The sequence below is a fragment of the Helianthus annuus genome, chromosome 14, assembly GCF_002127325.2.
Source record: "Helianthus annuus cultivar XRQ/B chromosome 14, HanXRQr2.0-SUNRISE, whole genome shotgun sequence".
Lineage (NCBI taxonomy): Eukaryota > Viridiplantae > Streptophyta > Magnoliopsida > Asterales > Asteraceae > Helianthus > Helianthus annuus.
The window spans coordinates 148,418,421-148,428,191 of NC_035446.2; the positions used below are offsets into that span (position 1 = coordinate 148,418,421).

The window sequence follows — 9,771 nt, forward strand, 5'->3', positions numbered from 1 at the left end:
ATTTCGAACTCTATTACATCTATCAAACTTGTATGCTCACCTTTACACTATGTGTATTGACCTTTATTTTAACGTATGTGACAGGTGTTTAGGATGTGTTATCTGCTAGGATGCTTGCTATGTGGAATCAAGCTAGGGGTCTAGTTATGTCACGTTTAAACCTGAGTCGTCGGAACAGTATTAGTTTTTGAGACAATTATTTGTGATAACTGTTTTTATTTGGATATGTTGTGGTATGGGACATGACGTTTTTGGTAATGAATAGTTGTTATGGATACTCATGGACAATCTGTTTCGCTCAGTGCCATGCCCCGATGTTTCCGCCATCGGTTGGGTGTGACATTGACGGTGGTTAGACACTTTTGGATAGGTAAACTATTTTTTTATTTTTTATTTTTTATTTGTTAAACTAGTATATTTAATATTTAAACATGTATTTTAACATAATAAATGTTTAGTATTTTTTTGGTTTGGTTGGGGTATGAATTTGAATGTATTTGGGTATGAATTATGTTTGGTATTTATAATTAAATTTTAAAAAGATTTTTTTTGTTTTAAACGGCTATATAGCCGTTGAGCATCACCCCCAACGTTCAAAATCTTCTTTTGCCGCCCACTCCGTATACCCTTATAAGGTTTTCTCTCTTCAAAATTTTTTTTTCTTATATATTTACAGATGAACAGTAACTTTCTCATATATTTTCTCTCTCTTTTAGTCACAACAACCACTCTATAACTAAACTCACTCACATACTTTTAAGATTTTCGTTCAAAAACACTTACAACCATTCCTTATAAAAAAAATTACATTTCCTAAAAATAAAAATAAAAACATTTCCGAAAAAAAATTACATTTCCTAAAAATAAAAAATTACACTACTCGTCTTCGTCTTCGTCTTCGTCTCCGTCTCCGTCACCGTCCCCGATGTTAACGTTGTTCCAAATATGTTCTACCAAATCCTGTTGAAGGTTTGCATGCGTGAAGTCGTTGGTTAGCGAGAACGAGTTTAAATCCTGTTGTGGCGGATCTACCGGGACAGTATTCCCGATAGATGTATTCTCATCATACTCACAAATCGCCCGACCTTCGTCTTCAATAATCATGTTATGGAGTAAAATGCAAGCGTACATACAAAGCCGCAATCTCTTCGGTGTGAACGCACGTGCCGGTTGTTGAAGGACGGCCCATTTTTTTTGTAAGACACCAAAAGCACGTTCGATGTCTTTTCTTGCAACTTCTTGACGCTTGGCGAATTTTTTCCTTTTTTCGTCCTCGGGATATGGAATAGTCTTTACAATTGTAGACCAAGACGGATATATCCCGTCAGCAAGATAATACCCACGTCTATACTCAACCCCAGAAACTGTAAAACGGGTGTCCGGACCGGTTCCATTAACGACATCGGTAAAGATCGCCGATTGGTATAACACGTTGAGGTCGTTGAGTGAACCAGGGAGACCAAAGAAAGAATGACATATCCACAAATCTTGTGATGCCACCGTTTCAAGTATCACGGTTGGATGGCCGTGATCACCTCGTGTATATTGGCCGCGCCACGCAGTCGGGCAGTTATGTCACGCCCAATGCATACAATCAATACTACCAAGCATTCCTGGAAACCCGTGCCGTGCTTCATGAGCTTGGTACAACTGCTGAACATCATACGAGTTTGGTTTACGCAAATATTTTTTGCTATACAGTTTCACCACATTATGGAAAAACCGATACAAGCATTCCCGCGTAGTTCTTGCCGACATTTGTAAGTACTCGTCCAAAGCGTCGGCCACTGTCCCGTACGCCAGTTGGCGAATGGCCGCAGTACACTTTTGTAACGTGGTGAACCCTTCATAATTTCGAGCATCAGGTCGTTGCATGAAAAATGGGTCTAGCCCCGCCAAATCATTAGCAATCCGTGTGAATAACCGACAACTCATTCGGAACCTGCGTCTGAAAATCTCGTCATTGTAAAGTGGTTCATCCGAAAAATAATCGTTCACCAATTTCTCGTGCGCTCCTGTCGTAAAAAATATATAAATACGAGGAAATAAGGAATAAGGATAATAAATTTTTTTAATGATAAACCTTGGCGGTCTCTGTTAATCCGTATTCGTCTGGTAATAACGTTTTCAGACGAGACGTCTTCCTCTTCCTCTTCAATAAGAATCTGCCCCGCCCGTAGCACAGCGTTTGCGAAAAACATCTCCTCTTCGTCATCCGAAGACGAGGGCCACGAAGAATTAGATGGCATTGTGGATGAAAAGATATTTTTTTTATAAAAGTGGGGAGAAAGAGGTATAAAAGTGAGAGGGTTTTGGGTTGAAAGTGGGGAAAATATGGTGAAAATAGGTGTGTTTTATAGAAAAAAGGAATTTTTTTTTTAAATTAATATAGCCGTTCAACGGCTACTTTTTGAATTAGTAGGCCCGTCCTCCCCGGCTGTGGGGAGTCGACTTTGCCGAGCCGAGCCCAGGGGGGCGGTGTGGGGGACCGGCGCCGGTCCTAGCCGGCCCCCATACCCTTTAGTCTTAGTTGCTATTGAGTTAAGACTGAGGGGAGTGGGGCATCTCCCCCACCCAAGTCGCCCCTAGGTCGCCATGAACACCGCCCCCAGAGGCGTTCCTGAGGGCGTCCCCCTTCCCGGCGTCCTCTTCTCGTCGCTCACTCATCCCACTTTTCAAAAAAAAGAGCCGTTAATTTGCACCAAATTTCACAAAAATACCCCCTCCCTCCAACGGCTATGTTGACAAACTATTTTTTTTTAATAACCAAATCACCTATATATATATATACATCCACCATACAACACAACACACTCTAAAAATATACAACACCAAAAATATTCTTTCAACATGATCATTTTTTTTGGAACCACAAATGGAGTTCAACGTCCCTTTGTCATCCTCGTCCGACGACGATACAACTTCATCTAGTTCTTATGAATTTGAAGAAGCCATCAACGAAGCGGTAATGACAACGATCAATTTAATGGTTCACGTTGCGAGCGAAGACAATGAAACGGATGACCAGCCGATTAGAAAAAGAACTCAGATTTTGCGGGATCGTGTCGCAGGACAACAACGGCTGGTGCAAGACTATTTCGGGGAGGAGCCGGTATATGACGCGAATATATTTAGACGTCGGTTTCGAATGAGTAAACGTCTATTTACCCGTATTACAAACGACATGGAGGAAGATTATGATTATTTCAAACAAAAGTACAACGCTCGTGGGTATCTTGGTTTTACTTCATTACAAAAGTGTACTGCGGCCATCCGACAACTTGCATATGGCACAAGCGTTGATTCATTTGACGAGTACCTGAGAATGTCTGCCAAGACTGCGCGAGACTCACTCACACACTTTTGTAAAGGTATATTTACTAAATTTTGTTTTCAAATTTTTTTATATATTTAACTTTAGCGTCAATTTTTTTATATAGGTGTGATTGAGTTGTATGGGCCGGCTTATTTACGACGTCCGACTTGGAGTGATCTCCAAAGGATGTATGACGTGCATGAGCACGTTCACGGTTTCCCCGGTATGATCGGTAGCATCGACTGCATGCACTGGAAGTGGGAACAATGCCCTACCGCTTGGCGTGGTACACATACTAGAGGCGACATTCGCAAACCGTCGTTAATATTGCAGGCGGTTGCATCTTATGATCTTTGGATATGGAATGCATATTTTGGTCAACAAGGTTCTCACAACGACATCAACGTGTTTGAGTCTTCGCCGGTACTCGAAGAGATTATAAACGGGTTGGCACCAAGTTCCGCGTTTTATGCGAGCGATAATTACTACAAACGCGGATATTATCTAAGTGACGGTATCTATCCGGAGTACGCAACGTTCGTAAAGACGTTCACCGATCCTATTGATCTTAAAAGAAAATATTTCAAGAGAAAATAAGAATCAGCAAGAAAAGATATCGAGCAAGCGTTTGTAGTTCTTCGAAAGCGATGGCACGTCATCAATTATCTAGCAAGATACTGGACAAAGGAAAAAATGCATGACGTCATTTACACATGCATTATTTTGCATAACATGATATTGGAAGACGAAGACAAAGCCATTTGCCAAGATTACAATGAGAATGACCCTTCATTGTTCCCGGAGTATTGGACACAAGAAGTATCATCGGAGACACGGATCGAGAACATAATGGATATAAAGAATAGAGAAACACACAACATGCTTATGTCTGACTTGATCGGTCACCTATGGGACAACAAACAACCAGGATACGAGGCGGAACTCGTTAACGAGGATGACGGAGATAACGAGGATGAAGATAATAACAATGTAGTCGACCTCGACCTAAACGAGTACGTTAGTGACGATGAGTAGTAGATGTGTATTCTTGTATGTTTTTTAATGAATAAGTTGTATGTTGGTTATTTTATTTAATAAAAAAATTCAAAATTAAATAAAAAATATAACACTTTATATTTTTAACATAAAAAAATCAAAATTAAATGGGTGTCACGTGTCGCAAGACGCCCTAGCCAGCCAAGTTGCTCCACTCCCCTTTTTTTGCCCAAAATCCTCTAATCTGACGTGGCGCCACGTGTCGCAAGACGCCCCATCAAAAGGATGTCCCACTCCCCTTAGAGCATTCACATCCTTGGAATCAAAATCTGTGTGTGGGATTTTTAAAATATAAAAAGTATAAAAAGTAGTTGTGAGTGGAGGAGAGAGAAAATGTTACTGTTCATCTGTATATTTGGGGGGACACTGTTCACCCACTATAATTTTTTAATATATATTGAAACTGGTTGTGAGTGAAGGACAGAGAAAAATGTAATGATAAAGGTATAAAAATATTATTTAATTGAAAAGGAGAGAGAAAAAGTATTTGTTTTTAGTGAAAATATATTAATATAAGATTTGTTTTTTAGTGGAATGTATGTATATTTTTATGGAGCTGAACGTGAATGCTCTTAGTCATACAAAACAATAATGTGAAGAATTATTTGTACCTTGTGTCGTCAGAGTTGTACCTTGTTCTGGATTTAATTATTCCGTTGAATAGTGAAAAGCATTGATTGCAGCAGAGGTGGCTAGTAAAACCACATCGGTTTTACACGGGAAACCGGAAACCTTCACTTTTTCTTCTTCATATTCTTACTCTTCCTCATTTTCCTAAAAATGTGAAAAAAAGAATATTTAAAAGTCAAAATATCTTTACGAACATATCATAAATATTATAAAATACCCAAAACCTAATTATCACTCAAATATTATTATATATTATTAATTAACAATAATAATCTCGTATCAAATCAGATGTTATATGGGCACATGCTCAAACACATGATATTATTATCTACTTGCTTTATGAATCACGCCAACATCTTTAACAAAAATTTTTAAAAATAATAAATACTTATTATTTATAAAATTAATAATTGGAGGAAATGTGGAGTGTCGGTGAATGGCAAGCAACGCGGGACCCGGTCCATGGTGTTGCATCTTGCATTTGCATGTGATGGTGGGCCACATTTTTTGTTCTAGTGTAATTACTCGCTTCACATTTACTCTGTTTAATCAGCTGCATCTTACCCCACCACATGGTCCCATGCACCATCACCCCCTATTTACTCCATTTCTTATTTCTCCCTTTCCTCTTTCTTCTTTGCTTTGCCCTAAAAAATATATTATTATTATTAATATTATTACTCCACCTCTTCCATTCCATTCAATTCAATTGATTTTTATTATCCCCACACCATCAAACCATTTCTGTTTGTTTCCAATTTGTTTGACCAAAAAGGAGATTCTCCATGGAGTCACAGGTCAGTGTTGTTGTTCTTCTGTCGCTGTTCGGTTAGATTCAGGTTTATTGTTTTCTCGATTGTCGTGCCGGATGTTAATTTTTATTTCTATTCGGTTAATTCGAAAAAAGTAGGTGTTTTAGTTTTTTTTTTGATTTAGGGTTTTGGTTTTTCGTTTTGTTTTTATTCTTTAGATCGTCGTTTGCCGTACGGTGGCCGGTGGTTTTCTGATTTTTAGTCGGATGTTACGACGTCGTTTTTGCTGTTTTAGGAAGAAAGTTGGAACGGTTTGGTTACAGAAACACGCATAGGTGATAGGTGTTTGGTCGGCTGTTACGACGTCGTTTTTGTGTTTATTTGTTGATTAATTTTTATTTTAATTTTTTGTAAAAAAGAAATACATGAGTTTTGATTAAGAATAAATAAATTACTTTTTTTGTCTGTGTGATTTTGTAATTTTATTCAGTTAGTCAAAATAAAAAAATTTAACGTTTTGAGTTTTTAACCGCTCATTTTATAATGTATTGAGTTTATCTGTTTTAATAGTTTTAACCACTTGAGTCTAAAATTAAAAGTACAAGTGTTAAAAAATTGAACTTAAAACGTTATAAAATTAGCGATTAGGGACTCAGAGTGTTAACCCTTTTGATTTTAAATTCAAGTGGTTAAAACCACTAAAAAACTACTACTTAAGAAGTAATTTAATATTTGATTAGTTATGGAAATGAATATTTGTATATGGGTAGCCACTCATTATGCTATTGAACACATGTCTATACCGCGTGAATGCCGTGTATATGCGTTGGCTTATATTCAAAGTACGGAAAGTGTGATAAACACATAGTGTAAATGGGTTAAAAGCAATGTTTATGACACAAAGTGTACTTTTTATTTAAATGTTGTTATTTAAAGAATATATCAGCATAATGCTAATATTATTGTGTGACTTAATTTATTAAAAGTAAAAAAAAAATGTAAAAGCGTTTTGAGTTTAAGAGAATTGATAGCTACTCATATTTTCTTCTGTTTAGAAGGGAGGGCGACCCAACACACTCAAATTCTACACAACCTAAAATTCAATTGATAGCTATATATATTTTGAGGAAAAAACTTAAAAAACGTATTTTTTCTATTTTTTTTTCAGTTAACTTTTAATTAATTGCAAAATTGTCACTGTTGATTTGTTTAACTATTAAATTGATGCGCGAGTGTTCACATTTTAGAAAGAAAAGAAAAGAGTTAATTACTGTTTTCATCCCTGTGGTTTGTCAAAAATCACTATTTCAGTCCATTAGTTTAAAAATTGTGATTTCAGTCCCTGTGGTTTCACTTTCGTAACCATTTCAGTCCCCGTGGTTTCACTTTCGTAACCATTTCAATCCATTTATTCTGTAAGTACAGGGACTGAAATGGTTACGAGGTGGACTGAAATAGTTACGTAAGTGAAACCACAGGGACTGAAATTACAATTTTTAAACTAATGGACTGAAATAGTGATTTTTGACAAACAGTAATTAACTCAAAAGAAAAAAAAGGGGGGTTTTGTATCTTGTTATCTTTTTTTACTTTCATAAGTATGAGGTTATATTTATTGTGGATTTTTTAGTGCTGTAATTATTTCTTATTAAAGTGAAAAAATCTCGTAACATTTAATATCAAATAAAAAACCGTTTTAGAGTTTTAATTTTTAACACTATTGGGACATAAATCCCGGGTTATTAAAGTAACACCTTGCAATAAATAATTTGATTTCATTCCTTAAATTTTAACCCAGCTGTCCCAATAATGTCACGTTTAAATATCAAATGTATCAACAGGTAACCGTAAAATTGATCATAAAAACTATTCTTCTGCATGCTCAAAGATATCATAAATATGAATATTAAAGAGCTTTAAATTAAAATAATCAGGATTCATTGAATTTGAAAAAAGAAATATATTTATTTGAACTTGTGAATCCCGAAGTTGACTTTTTTTAAATCACGTAGTTTTGTTGTCCAACGACACATTGTGCTTGCACGAACTTGTGATAAAGGTTCAATATTATTATAAAAGTGTAGATATTGTTACATATATGATATCTTGATGGTGTTTTAGTTTGAATTATCATTGCAGGATAAGAGAATGTGCAACACAGAATCTGTTTTTGGCGCGACCGTTGATTGTAATGCTCATCGAGTGTATGATGAGGATTTCAGTGACATTCTTAACATGCTTGATTTCCCAATGGAGAGTCTGGAAGGAGATGGTTTTGCTGAAGATTGGGCCTCTAGACTTGGACCGATACCATCTGAGGTGTTCAGAGAGGCTATACTGCCATCAGGCTCTCAAACTGGCGGTGCCAATACCACCAATAACTTTGGCTCCTACGCGGATCTACCCTTCGACTACCCTGTGCTTGTAAGTATTCATTCACATATGTATGTATACCGTATAATCTTTGTTGTGTTATCATTCTCATGTACAATTTTTTTTTTTTTTTTTTTTTTGCAGAATAACAAAACTGGTCAACAAAAGTATAACCTGGGTCATGATGAAGAAATCTATAAAAACTATCAAAATGTCAAGATTTCTCAGCTACAACAACAGACAACTTTTGTTGAAGAAAGAAAGCTTTACCCTTCACAAGCATCCTTCGAGGCACCAAGTCCAAACTCGGTCCTTGAAAGCCGCTCCTCCAGCTCAAGCAATAAAGGCGTCGTCTCATTCGGAACTGAAGTCCCGGTTCCCGTAAGAACTCGAAGCAAACGTGTGAGACCAACTGCCAATCCATGGTTGCTGTCCCCTTTCTTAGTACTTCCAAACAAAGGCAAAAAGCGGAAATCACCATCTCAGATTCCTGTTACCATGGAAGCAAAAAAATCTGTTGATACAGTAGGAGTCAAGAAATGTGCCCATTGTGAAATAACCAAAACCCCACAATGGAGGGAGGGCCCAATGGGCCCTAAAACACTTTGTAATGCATGTGGGGTCCGGTACCGGTCCGGGCGGCTTTACCCTGAGTACCGCCCGGCTGCAAGTCCGACTTTTGTTCCGGCTCTGCACTCGAATTCTCACAGGAAGGTGATAGAGATGAGGCAAAAGGCGGTTGAGTAAGCAAGCATGCATGCGTTTAAAAGGAAGCAGGTAAGAGGGTTTTCGTGTTTGTTTTATTATGTTTGAAAATTTTGAGTCATATGGAGGATCTTGATGGTGATGTTTGTGTACAAAGATGAAAGGAAAACAATTAAGGACCCGTTTGAGGGTGATTAGTTCTTAGGGTTTAAATTTAGAATAATATGTTTGGAGGTCAAGTAGGTTACAATTTTGAGTTAGTAGGAGTAGCTCTTGTGAGATGTAAAGTATATTTGACTATTGACTTTTGTGTTTTTTAGTTCCTGAACTTCATTCTCAGTTCATCAAATTTTGGTTTTATGTTTTCTGCCAGTTTTTTTGTTGTGAGAATGCAACTTTTTACTCGTGCATAATAAGATTGCAAAGTTTCAAACGAAACTCGATTGTCAAATTCATTGAAAAGAACCCAAATGCTTATGCAAACCGAGAACCGCTACTTTGAATGTTCTACCACTTGTTACTTCAATGTGAGATGTCTATATATCCTTAAAAGGAATTTTGTCCTCCCGATCCTTCACTTTGTGTGCTACAGTTATTGGCCGATTGCCTCCCAATATACAATGAAGCAACGTGTGTAGAATCATTAATCAACTCTTGCACGAGGAGAAGATAACTCGGATGAACTAGGATACTTCAAGGATCCCGGTTTACAAATATTTCGTCGAATAAAGATGTAGAAGTTAGTTAGTTAGTTAGTTAGTTAGTTAGTTAGTTACAAACAGTTCTATGAAGGGTTATGCACGCTTTGGTTAGTTTTGATGAACAGAAACAAGTTAAAACTCAACAACTATATCATAGGTTATGCAAACCTTGGCTAGTTGGAGTTAATAGCAAAGATAAATAGTACTTTTGAAATAATTATATAATGGGCCGGACCCA

At 37.0% G+C, this 9,771-nt stretch overlaps 3 protein-coding genes across 3 annotated transcripts; 2 read left to right on the top strand and 1 right to left on the bottom strand.

Annotated features, from left to right (window-relative positions):
- Positions 1–876: 876 nt before the first annotated feature.
- On the bottom strand, positions 877–2,249 carry LOC110907570. Its single transcript, XM_022152532.2, has 3 exons — positions 2,084–2,249; positions 1,593–2,015; positions 877–1,487 (listed from the first exon to the last, which is right to left on the bottom strand). The coding sequence occupies exons 1-3, from the start codon at positions 2,247–2,249 to the stop codon at positions 877–879; spliced, it is 1,200 nt and encodes a 399-aa protein (XP_022008224.2).
- Positions 2,250–2,875: 626 nt separating this feature from the next.
- Positions 2,876–3,913, top strand: LOC110907571. The gene is made up of 2 exons (XM_022152534.1): positions 2,876–3,371; positions 3,441–3,913. Exons 1-2 carry the CDS (start codon positions 2,876–2,878, stop codon positions 3,911–3,913), a joined length of 969 nt encoding a protein of 322 aa, XP_022008226.1.
- Positions 3,914–5,633: 1,720 nt separating this feature from the next.
- LOC110904290 (GATA transcription factor 11) lies at positions 5,634–9,204 on the top strand. Its single transcript, XM_022150131.2, has 3 exons — positions 5,634–5,799; positions 7,894–8,178; positions 8,272–9,204. Exons 1-3 carry the CDS (start codon positions 5,788–5,790, stop codon positions 8,872–8,874), a joined length of 900 nt encoding a protein of 299 aa, XP_022005823.1. The 5' UTR covers positions 5,634–5,787; the 3' UTR covers positions 8,875–9,204.
- Positions 9,205–9,771: the final 567 nt, after the last annotated feature.

Excerpts from the sequence above, each read along its gene's own strand:
- LOC110907570 (XM_022152532.2), bottom strand. The coding sequence starts at position 2,249 with ATGCCATCTAATTCTTCGTGGCCCTCGTCTTCGGATGACGAAGAGGAG. Across the intron at positions 2,016-2,083 it reads GATTAACAGAGACCGCCAAG|GAGCGCACGAGAAATTGGTG; the intron begins GTTTATCATTAA and ends TTTTTACGACAG. Across the intron at positions 1,488-1,592 it reads AATGCTTGGTAGTATTGATT|ATTTGTGGATATGTCATTCT; the intron begins GTATGCATTGGG and ends TGGCATCACAAG.
- LOC110907571 (XM_022152534.1), top strand. The coding sequence starts at position 2,876 with ATGGAGTTCAACGTCCCTTTGTCATCCTCGTCCGACGACGATACAACT. Across the intron at positions 3,372-3,440 it reads ACTCACACACTTTTGTAAAG|GTGTGATTGAGTTGTATGGG; the intron begins GTATATTTACTA and ends TTTTTTATATAG.
- LOC110904290 (XM_022150131.2), top strand. Across the intron at positions 8,179-8,271 it reads CCTTCGACTACCCTGTGCTT|AATAACAAAACTGGTCAACA; the intron begins GTAAGTATTCAT and ends TTTTTTTTGCAG.